Source organism: Podarcis tiliguerta, assembly GCF_965153285.1.
Source record: "Podarcis tiliguerta genome assembly, chromosome: 9".
Taxonomy (NCBI): Eukaryota; Metazoa; Chordata; class Lepidosauria; order Squamata; family Lacertidae; genus Podarcis; species Podarcis tiliguerta.
This window is the reverse complement of record NC_139542.1, coordinates 75,093,038-75,117,738: the sequence shown is the minus strand read 5'-3', so window position 1 is coordinate 75,117,738 and position 24,701 is coordinate 75,093,038. Positions and strand designations below refer to the sequence as shown.

Below are 24,701 nucleotides of genomic sequence, written 5' to 3'. Positions count from 1 at the left end.
TTGTGTTCAGATTGATATTGATTTTGTTTAAGCAGATTCTATGCCAGGGGTCCCCAAACTAAGGGAAGGATAAGGCCCGAGGGACTCATTTATCCGGCCCACTTCTGGGTTGGAGGAGCACCGGAAATAATGCTTGCGCATGCGCACAAGCTATTTTCGGTGCTCCTCCAACCCGGAAGTGTGCCAGAAATAGCGTGTGCCCACGCATATGGGCACGTGCTCCCCCACCCTCCAGCCCTCTGGCCCGTAGCGCGATCAGCGCTGGAGACACTGTCCCGAGGTGCAGTAAGTTTGCTGACCCCTGCTGTATGCACCTGGGGGGATTTGATGCTTACCTGGGCTGTGTAATCATAGAGGACTCTGTAGTCCTCAGATGTAGAAAATTCTTCTTCTTGGGCTACGTGAATTGCTGCATAAACACCATCTGCTTTCTCAGCTGTGGGAACAAAGGGGTTAACTGCTTGGGATCCTGTGCAAGTGCTCAGAAGGGGAGAGAATCTGTTCTCTATACAGGCAACTCCCAGGAATGTACTGAGGCATTCCAAGGTGGCAGCTCAGCAGGTGCAATTGAACCCGTCTATCTAGATTTAGCCTTAGTAACCACATTAATTCCATGATGCATTCATAGCACAAAGAAAATATTTTGGCCTCAGCAATTGTTTTCAAGTACCGGTACTGTTTTGAAACCTCAAAGAATGGGATCATTTTTTAAAAGGGATTTTATTGTTTATTATGAGTATTTATTAACCACCAGCTCATTAAAAGACTACCGTGGCAGTGTACAATAAAATCATTAAAATATCATAAAATTATACAGAACAAACTAGCAACACCAAATCAGATTAATTCTCTGGGGTGGATACCTATTAGAGATCACTGATTTCTATCCTCCCAAAAGGCAACAAACACTATGCAAAAAGTGTAAAACAAAAGCAATTGCACCTCACAGCTACTTTTTTCACAGTCGCCAATAACTGTATTTCAGCCATCAAAAGTCTGTGTGAACAGAAGTGTTTTAAAATTCCTCCAGACATGGGTGAGAGAGACACACATCCGCAGGGAGGGCAGTCCATCAATATCAATATTTGCCCCAGCTGAGATGGGGGAGGTGCTCTTTGGTCTCAGAGCATGGAGGGCTTCAAGGATGCCTGAGCGGCAGGAACTGGGAAGGGAAGGCCTAAGTGGGGCAGCACCTCATCCTTGGCACTCCCTGCCCATTGAAATCAAGCAGGCGCCTTCACTGGACTCATTCCTTTTGGCACCTGATAAAAATATTCTTGCTTAGACAAGCCCACACATGCTTAGAAAGTTGAGGTAATCTTAATATGCATGTTAACTTTGGGGGGTTTCTTTTACATTCAAGTGGTGTATGAATCTTATGAACTAACTAAATACACAGTTTATCGTCGTCGTCCTCATCACACTGCCCTGAGCAGCAGCAGGAGCCAGGCGGGCAGCTTTGCGCAATGCCTCTTCTGTGCCAAACCCAAACTCAGGCAATCTTTGTTTCTCTGGGCTCCTTTTGCCTGCTCCTGCTTCTTCCATGACCTGAGGTTCACTTCCTTTGCAAGACGGAGTCCTGACAGCATTGCTGCAATAGCTGCACCCTGTGCACCAGGCCTCCCCATGTGGCCCACAAGCATGTTTTGGCCAAGCCACGCCCACCGTCCCACCAGGGGGACCCAAGGGCCTTTGCAGGCACAGCTGCAAAGGGGCGCCAGGTTTAGCCAGGGGCAATAATCAGCTGGTTTCCAGGGACTGTGTAGCTCTGTGCACAAAGCGCCCAAGCCCCAGCCACCAGCTGATGATGGGAGCCTGCGCAGAGCTCTGTGAGGTGCTTCTGCTGATGGCCTTGATTGCTCTGGCAAAAACAGATCGCCTGGCACCACTGTTCCTCTCCCTCTCCCCTGCCCCCCACCCCAGCTTACACAGAGGCAAGCAGAGCCTGACGGGAGGCGAACAGCAGCCCCTCCCTTCCCCTGCTGGGCCCCCCTTTCTCCATCAAGTGCTCTTGGGGGAATAGGAAAAAACACCCATCTGTTGCAAGCTTTGAGTCCCTTTAAACAGATTAACACAGCAATGCCCCAAAGAGTGAAGGGGGTGGATTTGTGTTTAATCCTGAGAAGGTGCCAATGGCCCTTTTAAAATGTGGGCTCGCTTCCTAAAAAGAACATCAGTTGAACAAACATACCAGCTGGTGGAGCTGTGGGAACAATACTGTCCAAGGTGTTTCGGTTGTTTCCGTGGAGCAATCCAGAGAATCTGTGGAGCCATAAGAACCCAGGATGAGCTTCAGAGCAAGAGGCATTGTCAGCCCCCTCCTTTCTTATTTATCATGGCTCCTGCGCTCATGGCCAGCGTTGAGGGTCACCCTCAGGGCCCCCACAGAGGACTTCCACAGCCTCCTGGCCATGCCCCCCTCTTAGGAACGTGAGAGGAGCCCTGCTAGATCAGACCCAAGGCCTGCCTGCTTCACCAGGTGCCTCTGGGAAGCAGGCCTCTCCTGCTGCAACTGCTGTGCAGGGGTAGACTGCCCCTGAACATGGTGGCTCCATGTTGCCGTCCTGGTTAGTATCAATGGGCAGCCCCATCCTCCATGAAATACATCAACGCTTCTCGAAGCCAGAATGCAGTGCTTGAAGGGGCAATGAATCCCACAGGCCACCTCTTGCCCCCGCCTCCCCCTTGCTGCCTGGACACCTGACCTCCCCAAGTGTGCAAGCAGTGGCAAAAGTCAGTCCCCTTGCCCTTTCCTGCTGGGTGGATTGGGCCCAGAGTCGGAAGGAAAGCCCATGGCCAGCCATCAAGATGGCACAGTGTCATCGCTCAGGCCTGGAGAGACAGTTCATGCGACACCCGAGATCCCTGGTTCAAGAGAGTTGTGTTCATTGGTATTTCAGAGGAACTGAGCTGCAACTTTCCCTGCAGCCGGGGGGGTGGGGGTGGTGGGATTCTGATCCCTCTGGTCTCACTTCTGTTTTGAGGTTTTTTATTACATATATGGCAACGCAGTCATGTGGGTGGCAAACTCCTTCCCAACTCCTTCCTTTTATTATTTATTTAATAAAATTTATAGACTCTTTGATCGCAGAAGGACCTCAAGGTGATTTACAAAAGAAATAGGATTTTATTTGGCAGCTTCTCTGCCTCTTAAATTGCTGTTTTCATACCCAATTTTAATAATATAATAATCATATCTGTTTTATTCCCTCCTGACTTTTTATTTTTCTTTTGACTTTAACAAAAGCTCTGTGTGTCGATTATTTTGTTATTCAATTTTATTTTATTTTTTAAAGTTAGCAGAGATGTCCTAACTCACAAAGGGGAGCCTGGTGACTGCATATTCCCCAAGACAACCCCCCCCCCAAAAAAACACACATGGCTCTACACCTGTGCAGAGAAAGCTTCCCCAAAGTCTCTTGGGAGAGTCCCCCAGTGGGCCTGTGTTACCTCTTCATCATCCCACATGTCGGGACGGGGCTGCTGCAGGTTTTAGCCGTCAGGACCCGGTCGTAGTAGTTTTCGTAGCCAATGGCAGCTGCATTGGAGAAGGGGTGGAAGGCATGGGAAAAACCAGCTCAGCATCGTTGTACCATTCCCCCCCCCCACTACCGCATGGTCATTCTCTCCTCTGAAGCTCACATTTAAAACCTTTCACAATATTTTAAGAATGGCACGTTTCTAATGGTCTGGCAGGGGAATGCTACTGGTGATGGCTTGGGAGTGGAATGGGAAGCAAAGGATCTTCCGGACATTCCCCTTTGAAGAGGGCACGAGGGGGGTTGGGGGGGGCTCGGAAAAGCCCCAAGGGCCAGATAGGAAGTTCCCCATTCCTGCTGCAGCAGAATGTGGAATCCAAACAAAACACATTCAAATTCCACAAAAAGGGATCTCAGCTAAGTATGTGAACTTCCTGGCAGTGTGGGCCATTCAAGAGTGGAACCGGCTGCTTAGGAAAGATGGTGGACTCTCCTTTCTTAGAAGCTCATAAGCAGTGTTAGAAATTCAGATCTATAAGCTCGGTGTCAAATGGCTCCTTAAACCAAGGTTACAGTTGCCAAAACGGAATGCCTAGTTGCCCCCCCCACCCCCCAGAATACAACCTTTGGGTTTCTGAAATACATTCCGATCGTGTGGATAAAATATAATGGATATAATTTCACAGGTTGTGGTACTGGTGTGTGAAAGCAGTCTAGATCCAAGGACCCCAGGGAGGCCCCTCCAGATGGTGGAGGCGACAGGAGCCATTCTAGCCCCCGGGCATCCTCATTTGGTCGCAAGGGGATGAGAGCCAGGGGCAACGGGCGCCTGGTGAATTTTGAACGCTGCTTATAAGCAGAGGCTGGATGGTCACCACCTACAAGCAATGCTGCTGCAGCAAGTCTCCTGCAGCAGCAGCAGCAGCAGCAGCAGCCGGGGGCTGGACTAGCTGCCTGGGAAGGGCCTTCCAGTCGCCCTTATTCCCACCCCTCCTTTCTGGAGGTCAGAGGTGACAATCAGACAACCAAAAGCGCTAAATAAAAAAGTTCCCTCAGCTGGGTTACCTGGTGGCTCCATCCCAGTCATCTTATTCTGAACGAAGTGACTCATATCCGAGTCTATGTTGCAGTTCTCCAGGCTCACGCGGACCTCTTCATACAGCTGGGAGAGCGAGAAAGGGAAGACACGGGTTGGCTCCTGATCAGCACATTTTATGAACCAAAAACTTTTGCTTCTTTTGACACCAGTCATCTTAGTTCCTTCCTTGAAAATGGGTTTTTCTGAGGCTAAGATTCTAAGACTGTGGGCAGAGAGCCTGTTGCAGCCTTAATTCTGATGAGGCTACTGAGACCTTCAGGTGCTTCATAAATAAATAGAACAAAAACATGTTTTTTAGGAGTTAAGTTGCGGTTGAAAGTGTTGCGCTCTTCCTCAATGCTCTGGGCCATTTTGTTGTTTAATGGTTACTAGGAATCCCTTGGATCTCTTCTGAGTTTCTGGGATTCCCTTCCACTTTAGCCTCAGCTTTATTTATTTCCTTTCTATCCCACCTTCTTCCCTCCAAGGAGCTCAAGGTGGTGCTAGATAGCCCTCCTCCCCCCCCCCACTGGATCCTCGCAGCAACAACCCAGTAAGGTGGGTCAAGCTGAGAGCTGGCCCAAGTGGAGAGCTTCATGGCAAAGGGGGGCAGGATTCCAACCCTGGCCTCCCAGGTCCTAGGCTGACATTCCAACCACTATGCCACCGCTGGCGTGCATTCCCCTTACCTCATCGTCCTTCACGCACTGCATGGAGAGCTGGTTGCAATGGACCCACAGGGAATTCCGGAGAATGGTGATTCGGTCGCATTCCTGGAGCTGGAAGGCCTGTATCCATGAAGGACAAAGGGGGTTCCGTTGGCTCCATGGTGTTCTGCGTCAGGGCCACCGTCCAAAGGTGGCAGCTTGGGCATTTGGCAAGGGGCGACACTCAGGAGGGGAGCCACGGCTAGGGGCCCCAGGGACCTGCTGCAGCAAGGTGGTGCAGACTCACGGAAGGGCTTTGCAAAACCTGGACCTGACCCCATTCCAACATGGCATGCAGAAGTCCCACATGTCAACACGGAGAATGCATAGGCATCAGTGGACCACGAAAGCTGCGGCTCATATTGAGCCGTGGATACAAAGTGCTTTCCAAATGCAAACCTCTTACCTCGCAAGTGCTGATATGCTCCTGCTCCCAGGCAGTCCGGGCCTGATCCAGCAATTCTATGTTCTGCTTATACACTCTTTCTGCAGCAGCAGAAAAACAAATGAGAGGTGTTCACCAATGAGGTACAAGTCTCTCTTTGTGTAGCCCCACCCCATGATTAGGAATCCTCCAGGACAAAATACCCAGGACTTAAAAGAACAGGAAGACCCTCCCGGATGGCTGGGTTGCCAGGACCTGTGCCTGCCCCAGCAGTGTGGGGCACATGTGACCTACTGTGGGTTTTCTGGACAGTACCTGCTTCATTTGCTGCCTCTTTGCACTGCCTTGCTTTGGTCTGACTCTGAAATATAAAAAGAGAAGACTGTCATGGCTCTGCAGAAGAAAGAGAAGGGATGCTAATTATTGTAAGTACTTGTCAGGGGTTCAGGAGCAGAGGCACAGGATAAGGAGGAAATGGAGAGTGAAGGGGAGGAGTCCGAAGGAAATGTCAGCGATGACAGCGATCCGAGGTCTCTGAGTCTTTCCAGTGAATCGGACGATTCACAGAAAGGAGCTCCCATGGTCAGGGCAAGGGGAGTGCCCAGGGGGACACCTCGGGAAGAAGGGGGCAGAGGGGACTCAGAGAGTAGCAGTTGGAAATCAGGGCCCACGTCCCCCCCAGAGTGCAGTAGGGGGGAGGAGTCCCAGGCATCGGGATCAGGTGGAGCGCTGCCAGCGGGAGAACGTGAGGCAGGATTGACCACACCTCCGTCGGGGAGTGAGGAAACGGTCATCAGGAAAGTTAAACGCGTGCGCGCGCCAAGTTCAAATGTACAGGAGGGAGGCACAGTGGGCAGCCCGGGAAGAGAGCCAGGTCCTAAAGCCCGCCGAAGAGAGAGGGAGGAGTCAGGGGGGTCATCGTCAGCCTCAGAGGAATCCAGGGAGACAGGGGCCCCGGAGGGCAGCAGGACCCAGAGGAGAAAGAAGAGGTGGAGTAAAGCTAGAGTCTTAAACTGGTGTACAGGGGGCGGGGACTCAGATGGAGCTTCGCCGGTCTAAAGTCTAGACGTAGAGCTGGAGCGCTGCGGCGTGGAAATGGAAACTGTACTTCAATAAAGACTTTTGTACATAAATACCAGCCAGCGTTGGTCCTCTGTGAGCTGGGACCAGGAGCCAGCCCTGACAGTACTGGATACCCTTGCCAACACAAGAAGAGCCAAAATGGCCTCTCTAGTCCTGTTCTCACAATGTCCAACCAAATACCTAGACGGAAAACCCACAAGCAGGACTCAAGCACAAGAGCAATCCGCGCTCCACCTGCGGTTTCCAGAAACTCGTATTCAGAAGCATTGCTGCCTCCAACTGTGGAGCCAGAGCAGAGCCCCCCTGACTCCCAGCCCCTGACTCCTCCATCGAGGTTGCTGGACATCCCTGCCCATCTGGCCAAGGCTGGCCCAGGAATTCCTCTGCAGCTGGCGTTTCTCCCTTCACATCCCAAATAATCCAAATCCTGCCATTTATTAATTTCTAGGGTTTGGAGGCTTCCCCCCAAATCTATAACAATATACAACATATACAGAGTACATATATCAGAGTTACAGCTCAAATCACCTCCAAACCCCACCCAGCCACCCTCAGTAGTTACCAAAATTCTTCCCATTAGCATAATATACAACACTATCAAAAGCCAGCCCATACAAGGAATAAATATACCATCTTTAGCATACAAGCCAACTGACTAAAATAGCCAACCCAATCTGCACTGAACAGGAACAGACTTGTTATTCTTTTTGTGTTAGCGAATTCAACAAAAGGGTACCAGATAAATACAAATGGGTCATTTTCCTGTTGACCACGCACACAAGTTTCTAACAAAGCAATCCTTGGGAATTGTGAATTTTGAAGGATAGCTGTGTTTGCATTAAAATACAGGCCAACCCAAATTTCTCCTCCCCCTCTAGCTAAGGGAGAAATGACACCCTAGTTTTCCCACTGTGTAGGAATCTTTCATCAGCTGAGTCAAATGGGACAACCCAGGAACCAGGGAGACCACCACAGCGAAAAGCAGGCGTTTGCTGGAAGCCCAGCTGCTCCCTTGAAAGACCACTGAGATTCTAGGATACCTTTTCTGTTTGCTTTGGGTTGCCCACAGCACTTATCCTCTCCAAGGTCTGTTCAGCCTCATCGGTGTCTTTGCACTTCTGCTCATAAGACTTCTTTGACTGCAGGCAAAGATATAAATACCGTCAATGTGTTGTGAACCACCTTGAGATCAATGGGTATAGGGCAGTATAAATTTAATAAATAAATTTAATAAATAAAATGAATAAAAAATAAGTAAATGAGATTGGGTGGGACGCGGGTGGCGCTGTGGGTAAAACCTCAGCGCCTAGGACTTGCCGATCGCATGGTCGGCGGTTCGAATCCCCGCGGTGGGGTGAGCTCCCGTCGTTCAGTCCCAGCTCCTGCCCACCTAGCAGTTCGAAAGCATCCCCAAGTGCAAGTAGATAAATAGGGACCGCTTTCTAGCGGGAAGGTAAACGGCGTTTCCATGTGCGGCGCAGGTGCTGGCTCGCCAGAGCAGCTTCGTCACGCTGGCCACGTGACCCAGAAGTGTCTCCGGACAGCGCTGGCCCCCCGCCTCTTAAGTGAGATGGGCGCACAACCCTAGAGTCGGACACGACTGGCTCGTACGGGCAGGGGTACCTTTACCTTTACCTTTAAATGAAATTGGAGGAGAGGGAGGGAGCGAGGGAGCGAGGGAGGGAGGGAGGGAGCTGGCAGCACGACAGCAGGGAATCCCCAGAAGCTGAAGGCCCTTCTTAGGATAGTGTCCTAGGCTAGTCCTACTCAGAATGGACTCACTGACGAACTTGGGCTCATTAATTCCTAGGGACATTAAAATGCATTGCATTTAAAGCCTGCATTGTGGGGGTTGGACTAGATGACCCTTGGGAATCCCTACGAATGTAGGATTCACTGTGATACCGCTTTAGAGTCATGGCTTCCCCAGCGGCGGAGCATATGCCCGCGCTGCCCAGGGCGGGTGCACTCCTGAGGGGGGTGGGGCGCAAAGGGTGCCCTCCCAGGCGCGGGGTAGGCACTGGGGTGCGCCCAGCGGCTGGGGGCGGAGCGAGTTGCCGCCTGCCCGTGACTGCCAAATGTCACCCCCCTCAGTGAAAACACCCGGGGAGGTCCGCTCCCGCCACACACCCCTTCCTGTGCCCCACACCCCCCTTCCTGTGCCCCCGGCTTCTGCAATGAGCAGAATGGAAGGAGGGAGGCAGGGCTGCCAAATTTTGGGCTCACTCAGGGCACCACTGGAATTTTAAAGTCTGCCACTGCCAAGGGCCTCTTTCCCATGGTGGCCAACCAAGTGCCTCTGGGAATCCCATAATCCCATGTTTGGAGGGCAACTCTCTCCCTCAGAGGAGACCCACCGGCAAGAAGGGACTTCAGTCACTCATGCCTAGGTGAGCTCCATGGTAAGGGGCCCCATCCTCAGCCTGATTAAAGCAATTATTTAGGCTGTGGTGAAATATGTGTGCTCTTTAAGCTCATTTCTTACCTCCATGGTCTTCTTGTACATTGAGAGCTTGTTCTTGTGCACTCGCTCCATTGTACTTTCATACTGCAGGAAACACAGAAGATTTACAACTCTTGTCCCCCAGCAAAAGAGCTTTTAAGCTGGGGCTGCCCTACATCTGGAATTTCCTGGATAGAACTGGGATTCGGGGCAGAAATTGCTGAAATGTCCGGGAAAATCCAGACATATGCAACCCATGTTGGAGGTCTATATTTTGACAAATTTCCTTAAAAATAGCTTAACAGCTTTGTCTGTCCCCTCCCATAAAAAAAAAAACTTTGGATTTTCCCTTTTTGAAACTGGGCAACCCAATTTTAAGCTCTCTGCCTTGCTTGGATTAAATTTGTGTGATTTCAACAAGCCTGCCTTCAGCCGTGCAGAGCTGAAATAGTGCAAGTTAAAGACACATCAGAGGCAATCTTGCTGCATTCACACAATTCCAGACGACTGGTGAACCTTGGAACACCACCTCAAACAGACAAAACCCCTGTGCACACCTCAAAACAGAACACAGGCAAAAAAGCAGGCAGCGCCCGACCCACCACCAAACAAGTAAAAAACCAAAGCATAAAAAGTAAACATTTGGGAGGAAGCCTTGAAGGTGCCTTGTCTCCCTTTGCGGATCTGAGTGACGCAGCGCTTCTCCTTGTGCTCTGGCTGCCTATTTGTCAGCAGAGGCAATAGGGCAACATCCTCAGAAAGCCCTTCTCCACACTTAAACCCAGCGGCACTTGTCACCTCCATTCAGGAAAAGCGGAGAGTTAGGATACAGCCTGTCTGTCAATCACGTCCAATATATTAATGTCTCTCAAACATCAGAGGACCATTTACAGGGATGCTGTCCCTAAGTTATTGGGCGAAGTTGAGTCCCTTCGTACTCTGATCTGCAGCCTGGAGGGACCTGGGTCAGAATTCACAAACTGGAGAAATGGCAGCACGTCTTTGAAAAGAAGCCCCTCAATATCCGATGCAAGTTAGGCTTCATGGAAGGTCAAAGTGCACACGATGGACAGTTTCTTTCTTTCTTTCTTTCTTTCTTTCTTTCTTTCTTTCTTCTCCCTAAAGTTTTCTTTTAAAATGAAAAATAGCCAAGGAAAGCTGGAATTGGAAGGCACGGAGTGTTGGGAGAGGGGATTGTTTAACTTTTTCCCTCCCTGTAGTTCCCCCCAAAATTTCCCCACCAGATCTCTTCCTTCTGAATGAGAAAAGCAGCTTAGAGAGGAATGTAAGCAACCAAAGGGAAACAGGAAGGGGGAAGACCAAGTTGTTCTGCCTGTTTTCTCTACTTCTGATTACAGCCTCCTTCAGCTTTTTCATTTGGAAGAAAGAGCTACAATTCCCAGCATCCTTAAACTACAGTTCCCAGGATTCTTTGGGTGAAGTCACATGCTTTAAATGTAAATGCTGAACGTCTTCAAATGTATGGGGTGGATCTGCCCTTTCAAGAATCACAGCAGTGCCTGTCATGTGAAGTTTGGCTCTCAGTCTGACTGAAAGCACAAGAGACAAACTGATTTCACTGGGATTGAGCTGCAACAATTTTAGGTGCATCAGGCCCTGTGGGGTTCTTGTTTTGTTTAAAAAGTATATTTCTACATTGCCTGGGCTGATTTAGCCTTTTAAATAATACACAGGGGTGTATAAAATAGATGAGCAAGAGGAACAAATGAGATTTCTAGTGCATTTGCCCCTTTCAATTATGCACCTGTCCCTTAAGTCTCACATATATTTCAAAGTTAATTGAGACATCAGTGGAAAACAGGGCAGCCAGAGGGGAAAGAGATCCTTTCCTATTTCCCAAGCAGACTTGAGATTCTGCCAGGTGACTCAGGAGAGGGCCTCCAGCACCTTCCTCTCTGCACTGCCACTATCATCCTGGGTCCTCAGAATGAATCCCAGGCAGGAATAGGGAACCTGGCCTTTCAAACCTCGTTGCACCTCTGGCCACTGGCCGTGCTGGCTGGGCAAGAAAAGTCTCCCTGTCTCTTTTGCTTGGAAAAAAATTAGGCCACCCTCCCCAGCTGGGCCTGGGTGCATCAAACAGACTGCTGCTAACTCTCTTGCTCCACAGTTGATTCCAGTTTCTGCTCTCTGAGACTAATGATTCTGGAGAGAAGGGAACGGGGAAGGCTTCTTTAAAGGCCATGTCTGCCTGTGATGCCTGGATGCATCCTCTGAAAACAAAGAAAAATTCTCTCTCTCTTTAGAACTATTGTGCTTTTCCCACTTGATGCAGACTTAATCAACTGAAATGCATATAGTTAATCAACTAACCTTCTTTAATTGGGTTATGGTCATTATCATCACCATTCATATTATTTATACAGTAATTAATATCCATTTTCATTATTAATGATGGTGATATAAACATCTTCATAATCAATAATATAATACATAAATGTCTTTGCTGCTGCTCTGTGCCTTTGCTATCTAGTTGGGGACCCAACTGTTCACTCCTCCTGGGGTGACCATTATTTTATGCCTCACCTTTTTCCTCTGCTCCTTCTGCCTTTCTCTGAATTCTTCCAGGCCCTTCAGTTCCTCCTTCATCATTATGGCCAGCTGGATGTGAGAGTTCCCAATACTTTCAATTTCTGCAGAAAATCAGAATGCAGAGTTTGTCCGGATGAATCTTCTACACAGGAGCTGAGCAATCCCACCTTTGCAGGTGACCTTTCCTTCACAGTCACAGTGAAAGTATCCTTAGCCAGCATGAGGATGTTCACTGTTGGTGTGTCTGCTCAGCATTGCTGGTCTTTGCGTACAAACTGACAGCATCCTTTATTCCCAGTGAGTAAAGTAAAATAAGCAAGCTGCGCAAACACACTTCAAAACTAGTGCCTGATGGGGCACTTTCAACCTGCCACTATCACATCTTGGAAGATTCAGGTTGGGCAATTAGTGCGGATTGAGAGGTCTTGCGCAACAAACCCACTTCCCCAAAACAGATTCGGTTTTTTGCAGTAACAAAAGCGATGAGGAAATACAGGAAAGGGTGAAATAATATTTCCTCCAACAGCGCTTTCTAACCTCCCCACAGACAAATCAGGGTGAATGCTCATTAAAAAGCTGGCATCGTCCTCCTATCACCCCGCAAATGAATCAGGATGGCTGTTCAGTAAACAGGTTGGCTTGAAGCACAAGTATTTGTAACTAAGCACACCAGGGACCCTCCCACAAGTTTCCTTCAGGAGAAACCAAGCCTAGGAAAGTGCTTTGCCCCCGGAGCTTCTCACTGCTGAGAGAATTGTAGTGTGTGTTGTTACACTTCAAGTGGTCAGAGACTCTAGGGATTCCATAATATTAATTATTGTACTCTCCTTCTGTCTCTTTTTCAGTTGCCAAGCCAATAATTTTCCGCATTTATTTTGGGATTCCAAGCTCTTTTTCAGGATTCCTTAGAAAGAGGGTCAAGGGAAACTGCAGTGTCTTTAGGCTATATGGTTTTGTTTAAACACATATACCACCTGGGCGTAGGATGGAGGGACTTGCAGCGTTAACACCCTGAAAAATCTTACTTCCTCATTAGGGTTCCAGGGGAGCCCCAAAGTCCAGCACAGGTTCAGCATAAAGCAAGACATGCCTCTCTGTGTCCCCACCCACAGTTATGTCCTTTGTTCTTCTACCTACCAGCCAAGGTAGGGGCCTGGGGGAAAGACACAGCACAACTTCTTAGGGTGTGCTAAATTGTGGACTTTAACCAGCCCAAGTCATCACCTTAACAAAGGAACTGGTTTGACAAGCTGCTGCTTTCTCAGATACAGGTTCCCAGGTTTGGGAGGGCCCCCAGGGCCCCATCCAGACTGACCCCCCCACAAACTCATAACAATCCATTAGCATATGTGCTGCAATAAAAACAGTTAACACACTCTAATGCTGCACTTAAATGGATAAAAACACCCATCTGCAGTGAAAGTAAACTTCTTACTGGTGGGAGATGTGTAAAACCTGCTCTGTTAATCTGCAGCCTGGCTGGCCTCTTCCCCTGAGTAACCTTAGATGTTCTGCCCTTCCACAAATTACTCTCCAAGGGGAAAAGGGCAGCAAGAGGAGCTTCCTGCTATACTTACGTTGCTTTAGGATTTCAAATGAAGCTTTCAGAGTGCTGAGAAGGAAGAGATAAAAGGGCAGTTATTTTTCTTACAGATAGAAATAACAAAACAGAAGAGTCCACAGCCACTCGCTTCATCATCCAGACTGCCAACACAACAATCACAGCTGAGGAACACAGGAGGAGCCTGGCTGCAGGATCAGTCCAGAGGCCCATCCAGCCCAGCAGCCTCTGGAACACAACGAAGAGCCTGAGCGCAACAGACTCACTTTCTCCCCGCTTGCGATTCCCAGCAACTGGAGCTCACAATGGTGTCTGGTGCCCTCTGGGACTGGGAGGCAGCAAGCGGGGACCCCAACAGAAGGTGGCGCCAGAGCCTAGGGCAAGCAGAGCCAGCTAACTCTAGTTTTGCCCTCTCCTCCTCCCTGCCAAGTTCTGCAAGGCCGGGCAGATGAGGGCTGGCCGGAGGCAGAGTGACTTTGGCCAGCCTCCATGGGGTATTCAGAGGCCGGTTGTCTCTAGCAGTGGAGGTAGAACATCCTTTTCATGGCTAGTAGCCATGACACGGGTGGCACTGTGGTCTAAACCACTGAGCCTAAGGATTGCCAATCGGAAAGTCGGCGGTTCGAATCCCCGCAACGGGGTGAGCTCCCGTTGCTCGGTCCCTGCTCCTGCCAACCTAGCAGTTCGAAAGCACCTCAAAGTGCAAGTAGATAAATAGGTATCACTCTGGTGGGAAGGTAAACGGCATTTCTGTGCGCTGCTCTGGTTCACCAGTCATGCTGGCCACATGACCCGGAAGCTGTACGCCGGCTCCCTCGGCCAGTAAAGCAAGATGAGCGCTGCAACCCCAGAGTAGGCCATGACTGGACTTATCCGTCAGGGGTCCCTTTACCTTTACCTTTAGCCATTGAGAGGCATATCTTTTGTGAGACCTTTAGCTGAGATTCCAGCATTGCAGGGCTTGGACTAGATGACCCTTGGAGTCCCTTCCAACTCTATAATTCCATGATTCCACAACCTGATCAAGCCTCTTAATGTCTACACACGCAGCAACCACAATTCAGACAGATACTGTAGACCAACTCACAGAGAAAAGATGTGTGAAATCGATTTCAGAATATTTTATAACCCCAGGAACAAATTTTCTACCTATCTGCTAACTGTCCTAACCTAAAAGCTAACTATATTCAGTATAAATCACTAGCATTTATAGAGAGGGAGAAAGAGAAAGAGTTGGCGAAAGCAATTAAATGCTTAGTGGAGCAGTGAGCTAAAGATTCCTTTGAGCTTTATGTGCCTTTCTTATCAATCCAACCTTACTTACTGTTATCTCCAAACAGCTCCATTTCTTATCATTTTTACTGGGATTTGTGTGTGCGCATAGCAATTTTCTGATCCGTATCAGTGTGCTGGAATGTTACAAAAGCAACTGTGATAATGGATCTGCCTTTTTTAGTGCCTGAAAAGAAATCCGAGCCAATTACTGGTCATTGAACTCCTATATCTTAATTTTCCCTCGCTTCTCCGGCTTCCTTCAAACGAAAACAGGTAGCCCATAATAGAGTCCATGACGATGTTTCTTGGCCGCCCTCTTGTGGCATCGTTCCACCTTCTGCTTAAGACTCCTTAAGTCCTCTGGACAGCGCTTCTCCAACCAAGGGGCCTTGGACCACTTCCAGGTGGAGCTGAGGGCTGCCGCCGCCGCCACCGCCTGCCTAGCGCCTCCTCGCTTGCCCCGTCGCCCCTCTGGCTGTGCCACAGCCTTCAAGTTGGACCAATGGCAGCACCAGCAGCTCTTTGTCTGCTGAGCAAAGGTTGCCAGGAGGCAGAGGGGATAAGAGGAAGAGGAAGGGAGGAAAGTCTCCCTCCACTTCTGAGCCCTAAGAGTCCTAAGGAGGGGTCACTGGGAACTGTAGTGCAGTGTATTAACCTTATCCCAACTATTAAATTTAAGTAGTGCACATATTTCCAAATCACTAGTAATCTCCTTAAACATCTGGTCCAAAATCATTTTAATCATTTGAGAAATATCTATCGGAACTAAAATGCCTAGATATGTTACAACATCTGGTCACCAACAAAATGGCCAATTAGTGTATTAATGCCCATTGGCATTAATTTAAATTTTGACAAATTAATTGTATACCCTGAAATTCTATCAACATGATTAAATAGGTACTTGGTACAGCAAACTAAATATGACATAATAGGCATCACTGAAACCTGGTGGGATAAGTCCCACGATTGGAATGTAAAAATGGAGGGATACAATCTATTTCAGAGAAACAGACCAGACAAGAAAGGAGGAGGAGTGGCGTTATATGTCAGGGATGTGTATACCTGTGAAGAGATCCAAGATTTAGAACCTCAAAGCCAAAGTGAGAGCATTTGGGTCAAAATTAAGGGAGAGAAGAATAATAGTGACCTCATTGTGGGAGTTTACTATAGATCCCCAAGCCAAACGGAGGACATAGATGATGCCTTCCTGGAACAGATGGCCAAGCATGCAAAAGGAAGGGAGATAGTAGTAATGGGGGACTTCAATTACCCAGATATTTGTTGGATGTCAAACTCAGCCAAGAGCATAAGGTCAAACAGATTCCTCACTGGCCTTGCAGACAACTTCATTGTCCAGAAAGTGGGAGAAGCAACAAGAGGAACAGCCATTTTAGATCTGGTCCTAACCAATGTCGATGACCTGGTTAATGGGGTAGAAGTGGAAGGATCATTAGGCGCAAGTGATCATGCTCTTCTGAAGTTTACTATACAACGGAAAGGAGCAGCCAAGCATACTAGGACTCAATTTCTTGACTTTAAGAAAGCCGACTTCATAAAACTTAGGGAAGTGCTGGGTGAGATCCCATGGACAGTAATACTAAAAGGAAAGGGAGTTCATGATGGCTGGGAGTTTGTTAAGAGGGAGATAGTAAAAGCACAACTTCAGGCAATACCAATGAGACGGAAACATGGAAGGTGCCTAAAGAAGCCAGGGTGGCTATCTAAAGAACTTTTAACTGAGTTAAGATTAAAAAAGGATGTGTACAAAAAATGGAAAAGGGGGGAAACCACCAAAGAGGAATTCAAACAAATAGCCAGCACGTGTAGACACAAAGTCAGAAAAGCTAAAGCACAGAATGAACTCAGGCTTGCTAGAGAGGTTAAAAGCAACAAAAAAGGCTTCTATGGGTATGTTCGTAGCAAAAGGAAGAACAAAGAAACAGTGGGGTCACTCAGAGGAGAAGATGGTGAAATGCAAACAGGGGACACAGAAAGGGCTGAACTCCTCAATGCCTTCTTTGCCTCAGTCTTCTCCGATAAAGAAAACAATGCCCGACCTGAAGAATTTGGAGGAAATGATTCAGCAGAGGAAACACAGCCCAGAATAACTAAGGAGATAGTACAAGAATACTTGGCTAGTTTAGATGTATTCAAGTCTCCAGGGCCAGATGAACTGCATCCAAGAGTATTAAAAGAACTGGCAGATGTGATCTCAGAACCACTGGCAGTCATCTTTGAGAATTCCTGGAGAACAGGCGAAATCCCGGCAGACTGGAGGAGGGCAAATGTTGTCCCTATTTTCAAAAAGGGGAAAAGAGAGGACCCAAATAATTACCGCCCAGTCAGTCTAACATCAATACCAGGGAAGATTCTGGAGCAGATCATTAAGCAAACAATCTGTGAGCACCTAGAAAGGAATGCTGTGATCACCAATAGTCAGCATGGATTTCTGAAAAATAAGTCATGTCAGACTAACCTGATCTCATTTTTTGACAGAATTACAAGCCTGGTAGATGAAGGGAACGCAGTGGATGTAGTCTACCTTGATTTCAGCAAGGCATTTGACAAGGTGCCCCATGATATTCTTGTAAAGAAGCTGGTAAAATGCGGTCTTGACTATGCTACCACTCAGTGGATTTGTAACTGGCTGACTGACCGGACCCAAAGGGTGCTCATCAATGGTTCCTCTTCATCCTGGAGAAGAGTGACTAGTGGGGTGCCACAGGGTTCTGTCTTGGGCCCGGTCTTATTCAACATCTTTATCAACGACTTGGATGATGGACTCAAGGGCATCCTGATCAAATTTGCAGATGACACCAAACTGGGAGGGGTGGCTAACACCCCAGAAGACAGGATCACACTTCAAAACGACCTTGACAGATTAGAGAACTGGGCCAAAACAAACAAGATGAATTTTAACAGGGAGAAATGTAAAGTATTGCACTTGGGCAAAAAAAATGAGAGGCACAAATACAAGATGGGTGACACCTGGCTTGAGAGCAGTACATGTGAAAAGGATCTAGGAGTCTTGGTTGACCACAAACTTAACATGAGCCAACAGTGTGACGCGGCAGCTAAAAAAGCCAATGCAATTCTGGGCTGCATCAATAGGAGTATAGCATCTAGATCAAGGGAAGTTATAGTGCCACTGTATTCTGCTCTGGTCAGACCTCACCTGGAGTACTGTGTCCAGTTCTGGGCACCACAGTTCAAGAAGGACACTGACAAACTAGAACGTGTACAGAGGAGGGCAACCAAAATGGTCAAAGGCCTGGAAACAATGCCTTATGAGGATCGGCTAAGGGAGCTGGGCATGTTTAGCCTGGAGAAGAGGAGGTTAAGGGGTGATATGATAGCCATGTTCAAATATATAAAGGGATGTCACATAGAGGAGGGAGAAAGGTTGTTTTCTGCTGCTCCAGAGAAGCGGACACGGAGCAATGGATACAAACTACAAGAAAGAAGATTCCACCTAAACATTAGGAAGAACTTCCTGACAGTAAGAGCTGTTCGACAGTGGAATTTGCTGCCAAGGAGTGTGGTGGAGTCTCCTTCTTTGGAGGTCTTTAAGCAGAGGCTTGACAACCATATGTCAGGAGTGCTCTGATGGTGTTTCCTGCTTGGCAGGGGGTTGGACTCGATGACCCTTGTGGTCTCTTCCAACTCTATGATTCTATGATTCTATGATTCTATGAAATATTTTGATTAATACCAATATGGATGTTCCAAGTCTACTAATAAATAATAATAATAAATCGACATCCTAGTTCTGGGGAGTTTGTCACATTCCTTTCCCCCAGCCGGACTCATCTCTGCTTTTGGCCTCCCTCCTCTTCTGTTTCAGCTTCTGCCTCGGTCTGGACTTCTTTCTGCCCCAGACTCCCCCTGCTCATTAAACCCTGTGACATTTTCAGCTTCCGACACCTCCTCCTCCTCCCAGTCTTCTTCCTCTCACTGTCATCTCACCCCCAGGCTCTGAGCCTTCCTCCCTTGGGGGCTCCCCAGCTTGTTCCTCCCCGCATCCATCCAGTTCAAGACAACTTCATAAATTCTTGAGGAAATCCACCTTTTTCTAAAGTAATAAACATAACCTCCTAATATACTTTGTCAAATGCTTTTTCAGCATCTAAGGAAAGAGGTGCAGCTGGATCCATTCTGTTGTTGTTTAAGGCCACCAGATCAGTTACCAGTGTTAGGTGATCAGTGCCTGACTATGCTACATAAAACCCACTTGATCCCTGTGCGCTACTGCCTGAGCTCTACTAGCTAAAATCACGGTTAGTACAGTGGTACCTCGGGTTACGAAACAAACTTAATTCATTCCAGAGGTCCATTCTTAACCCAAAACTGTTCTTAACCTGAGGCGCGCTTTAGCTAATGTGGCCTCCTGCTGCCGCACAATTTCTGTTCTCATCCTGGGGCAAAGTTTGTAACCCAAGGTACTACTTCTGGGTTTACTTTGTAACCCGAAGTGTTTGTAACCTGAGGTACCACTGTATTTCAAGATCTATAATTTACACAGTTGGTGTGGTCTTGGCCAGGCTTCGATTTAGTAGGACCATAAGCACCATACATTGAAAGAGACAAAGTGCCTAATCCAAAGCCCTTTTGTTAAACACAGAGAAGCTTAGAGGTCAAAAGATCTGGATGAGTTTCATACCATTCTGCAGAAAAGAAATCTTGTCCCCAGCACTTTCTCAGTACTTGTTTTATGAATGACATTCCTAATTTCTTCCATCTCCTTTTGCTACATGTGATGCAGCACAAACAGGAGTGTGCTAATGTAGTAGATGTGTGCAAACGAAATAGATGTGAGATTATGCTAAGCTGTTAAAGGAACTATAGCTACCCAAACCATAAAGTGTGAAGAGGAGGGGAAGGTGCTTTTTAAAAACATGATAAAGATCTGTACGTTCTGGACATCTGTTTTGGAGTCAGAGCAGAAGCTACAGGAGACTTGATGCCCCAGGCTGCAGACTGATTGCAGAAGTCTTAGAGCACATCCGTGAGCCCTGTTACCCTCGCCCTTTCTGCATTCTCCGTGCCTTTCTCCTTGCAAGACTGAATCTTCATACTTTTGCAGAGTGCAATTGCAGGGAAGATAGATACCGAAACCTCCCCATTTGAAAGACAGGAAGTGAACATTGAAGATGTTGAACAACGTCACTCACTCTTTGGGGACTGTTTGTTTCCCAGTTGCCTAGGGAAATATAATCAGCTTCTCTCTAAAGACCCATCCTCTTAACAGGAACTGACTCTGGCTTTTCTGAAACTGGGGCTGGCTTTGCCTGCCGATTCAGGCAGCAGACGCCAGAGAGAGGGGGCCATGAGGTCCCTCCTAAGTGAGCGGGAGAATAAAAGGGGAACCACCGGAGAATCAAGCTGAAGGCCAAAATTGGTTAGGAATTATGGCAGATCACAGTGAGAGTCTGGAAGAAGAACCTGTCCGTTCTGTTGAGTTAGATATGACATGGAAGGGTACCAGCTAACAGTAAAAGATTTCCTAGATCTTCCCTATCCAGTCTAATATGCTAAGTCACCTTTTCTGTATAGCCAAAGTCCCAACACTGTTCCACCAGCCCTGAAACTCAGTGTATAATATCTCCTGTGTTGCACAATTTTTATACAATCAGCCACAAGCAAAAACAAGATTAAGTCCTGGTATATAATGTTTTGCCTTGTCTCCAGAAAAAAATGGCAATAAAGCTAACTCAAGGCCTTTCAGAATGCCCACTTGTCAAGCGCCTGATGTCATAGAATCATAGAATCATAGAGTTGGAAGAGACCACAAGGGCCATCGAGTCCAACCCCCTGCCAAGCAGGAAACACCATCAGAGCACTCCTGACATATGGTTGTCAAGCCTCTGCTTAAAGACCTCCAAAGAAGGAGACTCCACCACACTCCTTGGCAGCAAATTCCACTGTCGAACAGCTCTTACTGTCAGGAAGTTCTTCCTAATGTTTAGGTGGAATCTTCTTTCTTGTAGTTTGGATCCATTGCTCCGTGTCCGCTTCTCTGGAGCAGCAGAAAACAACCTTTCTCCCTCCTCTATGTGACATCCTTTTATATATTTGAACATGGCTATCATATCACCCCTTAACCTCCTCTTCTCCAGGCTAAACATGCCCAGCTCCCTTAGCCGTTCCTCATAAGGCATCGTTTCCAGGCCTTTGACCATTTTGGTTGCCCTCCTCTGTACACGTTCTAGTTTGTCAGTGTCCTTCTTGAACTGTGGTGCCCAGAACTGGACACAGTACTCCAGGTGAGGTCTGACCAGAGCAGAATACAGTGGCACTATAACTTCCCTTGATCTAGATGCTATACTCCTATTGATGCAGCCCAGAATTGCATTGGCTTTTTTAGCTGCCGCATCACACTGTTGGCTCATGTCAAGTTTGTGGTCAACCAAGACTCCTAGGTCCTTTTCACATGTACTGCTCTCAAGCCAGGTGTCACCCATCTTGTATTTGTGCCTCTCATTTTTTTTGCCCAGGTGCAATACTTTACATTTCTCCCTGTTAAAATTCATCTTGTTTGTTTTGGCCCAGTTCTCTAATCTGTCAAGGTCGTTTTGAAGTGTGATCATGTCCTCTGGGGTGTTAGCCACCCCTGCCAGTTTGGTGTCATCTGCAAATTTGATCAGGATGCCCTTGAGTCCATCATCCAAGTCGTTGATAAAGATGTTGAATAAGACCGGGCCCAAGACAGAACCCTGTGGCACCCCACTAGTCACTCTTCTCCAGGATGAAGAGGAACCATTGATGAGCACCCTTTGGGTCCGGTCAGTCAGCCAGTTACAAATCCACTGAGTGGTAGCAAAGTCAAGACCGCGTTTTACCAGCTTCTTTACAAGAATATCATGGGGCACCTTGTCAAATGCCTTGCTGAAATCAAGGTAGGCTACATCCACTGCGTTCCCTTCATCTACCAGGCTTGTAATTCTGTCAAAAAACGAGATCAGGTTAGTCTGACATGACTTATTTTTCAGAAATCCATGCTGACTATTGGTGATCACAGCATTCCTTTCTAGGTGCTCACAGACTGTTTGCTTAATGATCTGCTCCAGAATCTTCCCTGGTATTGATGTCAGACTGACTGGGCGGTAATTATTTGGGTCCTCTCTTTCCCCCTTTTTGAAAATAGGGACAACATTTGCCCTCCTCCAGGAGTGACTTCGCCTGTTCTCCAGGAATTCTCAAAGATGACTGCCAGTGGTTCTGAGATCACATCTGCCAGTTCTTTTAATACTCTTGGATGCAGTTCATCTGGCCCTGGAGACTTGAATACATCTAAACTAGCCAAGTATTCTTCTACTATCTCCTTAGTTATTCTGGGCTGTGTTTCCTCTGCTGAATCATTTGCTCCAAATTCTTCAGGTCGGGCATTGTTTTCTTTATCGGAGAAGACTGAGGCAAAGAAGGCATTGAGGAGTTCAGCCCTTTCTGTGTCCCCTGTTTGCATTTCACCATCTTCTCCTCTGAGTGACCCCACTGTTTCTTTGTTCTTCCTTTTGCTACGAACATACCCATAAAAGCCTTTTTTGTTGCTTTTAACCTCTCTAGCAAGCCTGAGTTCATTCTGTGCTTTAGCTTTTCTGACTTTGTGTCTACACGTGCTGGCTATTTGTTTGAATTCCTCTTTGGTGGTTTCCCCCCTTTTCCATTTTTTGTACACATCCTTTTTTAATCTTAACTCAGTTAAAAGTTCTTTAGATAGCCACCCTGGCTTCTTTAGGCACCTTCCATGTTTCCGTCTCATTGGTATTGCCTGAAGTTGTGCTTTTACTATCTCCCTCTTAACAAACTCCCAGCCATCATGAACTCCCTTTCCTTTTAGTATTACTGTCCATGGGATCTCACCCAGCACTTCCCTAAGTTTTATGTAGTCGGCTTTCTTAAAGTCAAGAAATTGAGTCCTAGTATGCTTGGCTGCTCCTTTCCGCTGTATAGTAAACTTCAGAAAAGCATGATCACTCGCGCCTAATGATCCTTCCACTTCTACCCCACTAACCAGGTCATCAACATTGGTTAGGACCAGATCTAAAATGGCGGTTCCTCTTGTTGCTTCTCCCACTTTCAGGACAATGAAGTTGTGAGGAATCTGTTTGACCTTATGCTCTTGGCTGAGTTTGACATCCAACAAATATCCGGGTAACTGAAGTCCCCCATTACTACTATCTCCCTTCCTTTTGCATGCTTGGCCATCTGTTCCAGGAAGGCATCATCTATGTCCTCCGTTTGGCTTGGGGATCTATAGTAAACTCCCACAATGAGGTCACTTTTATTCTTCTCTCCCTTAATTTTGACCCAAATGCTCTCACTTTGGCTTTGAGGTTCTAAATCTTGGATCTCTTCACAGGTATACACATCACTGACATATAACGCCACTCCTCCTCCTTTCTTGTCTTGTCTGGTCTGGTCTGTTTCTCTGAAATAGATTGTATCCCTCCATTATTACATTCCAATCGTGGGACTTATCCCACCAGGTTTCAGTGATGCCTATTATGTCATATTTAGTTTGCTGTACCAAGAGCTCAAGCTCATCTTGTTTATTTCCCATGCTTTGCGCATTAGTGTACAGAGATTGAAGTCCATTAATCATTCCCCCGTGTCTCTTATTTAAGGATTTTTTCCTCCCACTGTTTGCTCCATTTGGTCTATGACATTTGGATGATCATCTTCATCAATTGATAGACTCCTTCCTTCAGGAGCACTGTCTCCCTCCCCCACATTAGTCAGTTTAAAGCCCTCCTGATGAGGTTTCTGAGATTTTTGGCAAAAACATTCCTCCCAACCGTTGTGAGGTGCAGCCCATCGCTTGCCAGAAGTCCATCTTCAAGAAAGTGCAGTCCGTGATCTAAGAATCCAAACTGTTCCTGTTTACACCATTTGCGAAGCCAGCTGTTCACTTCCAGTATTTTTCCCTCTCTCCCTGGGCCACGTCGTTCAACTGGGAGGACAGATGAGATGACAATTTGTGCATTTAATTGCTTCAATTTCCTGCCCAGAGCCTTGTAGTCTCTTTTGATCTTCTGGGGGCTATTGCTTGCAGTGTCATTGGTTCCCACATGAACCAAGAGGAAGGGGTATCTGTCAGTGGGTTTTATGATTCCTTGCAGTCGTTCAGTTACATCTTGGATCTTAGCCCCGGGGAGACAGCACACTTCCCGAGACATCTTGTCAGGCCCACAGATCACTGCTTCTGTTCCCCTCAGTAGGAAATCCCCTATCACCACTACACACCTCCTCTTAGGTTTGGTCGGGGTTCTTCCGTGAGCTGTTCGTTCCAAGGTCGCCTGCACATTCCCTGAGGACTGACTTTGCTGCTCGTCTTCATATACCTGATCGACTGTAATGAGGGAGAGATCCTCAAATGGAGTCTGCTCTTCGTCTTCCATGCTAGGGGAGAGGACCTCAAAGCGATTGTGCATTTCTAAACAATCAGAGCGAACTCTGGGCCTCCTACTTCTTTGAGTCACGTTTCTCCATATATCTGGCTCCAGTGTTGGTGAACTAGCCTCCTTCTCAGGGGAGTCCCCTGTCTCCTCCTTGGTGGAGACGGTGTGCTCTGTTGCTTCCAAGAAGAGCTCCAGCTCTCTAATTCTTTGGAGCGTAGCTACACGTTCCTCCAGTTGCTGGACTTTGTCTTTTAGGAGGGCAATCAACATGCAATTGCTGCAGGTAAAGCTGCCTGCAACCTTTGGCAAGATGGCAAACATTGCGCAGGAACCGCAGGCGACTGCAGCTGTTTCCTCCCGCTCCATCTTGAGAACGTGAAGTTGGGGGTGGCTACAGTGGTCCTCCATCATAAAAAGCGTGAAGACAGGGCAAATAACTCCCCCCCAAAAAAACCTAGGTCTCCCCCAACAAACGTTTGAGAGTAGCTCCCCTAAATCTAAAAGATGGATCAAACCACTGCCCTGCAAACTCTGATAAGCTCCTCCCACAGCTAATCACCTGCCTCAACAGAAACCCTGCCCCCTCTGACCTTTGCACAGGGAGAGCAGCTAATCAGCCACAAAGAATCACACACACAAGAAAACCCTTTTGGCTCCTTCTTCAGCTGCTGCCCTGCAAGCTCTGTCGGGTGAGTCTTCCTTCTTCCTTTGAAGGTGTGGCTCTGCTTCAAGATGC

General features: G+C 47.6%; 2 protein-coding genes across 3 annotated transcripts in view; both read right to left on the bottom strand.

The window, feature by feature from the left end:
• Positions 1–24,701, bottom strand: part of PSTPIP1 (proline-serine-threonine phosphatase interacting protein 1) — a 50,605-nt gene that overhangs the window by 5,285 nt on the left and 20,619 nt on the right. For both annotated transcript variants that reach the window (XM_083399107.1, XM_083399106.1), the window contains exons 4-14: positions 13,306–13,340; positions 11,723–11,829; positions 9,218–9,280; positions 7,773–7,871; positions 5,965–6,010; positions 5,671–5,750; positions 5,247–5,345; positions 4,545–4,641; positions 3,451–3,538; positions 2,192–2,262; positions 336–436 (exon numbers count right to left, since the gene is read on the bottom strand). In XM_083399107.1, the coding sequence (XP_083255233.1) occupies positions 336–436; positions 2,192–2,262; positions 3,451–3,538; positions 4,545–4,641; positions 5,247–5,345; positions 5,671–5,750; positions 5,965–6,010; positions 7,773–7,871; positions 9,218–9,280; positions 11,723–11,829; positions 13,306–13,340 (886 nt within the window). The remainder of the gene's footprint in view (positions 1–335; positions 437–2,191; positions 2,263–3,450; positions 3,539–4,544; positions 4,642–5,246; positions 5,346–5,670; positions 5,751–5,964; positions 6,011–7,772; positions 7,872–9,217; positions 9,281–11,722; positions 11,830–13,305; positions 13,341–24,701) is intronic.
• Positions 23,258–24,701, bottom strand: part of LOC310657902 (uncharacterized protein) — a 139,095-nt gene continuing 137,651 nt past the window's right edge. The window contains exon 2 of the mRNA XM_083399135.1: positions 23,258–24,647. Coding sequence (XP_083255261.1) covers positions 23,303–24,376 — 1,074 coding nt within the window. The 5' untranslated portion in view covers positions 24,377–24,647 and the 3' untranslated portion in view covers positions 23,258–23,302. The remainder of the gene's footprint in view (positions 24,648–24,701) is intronic.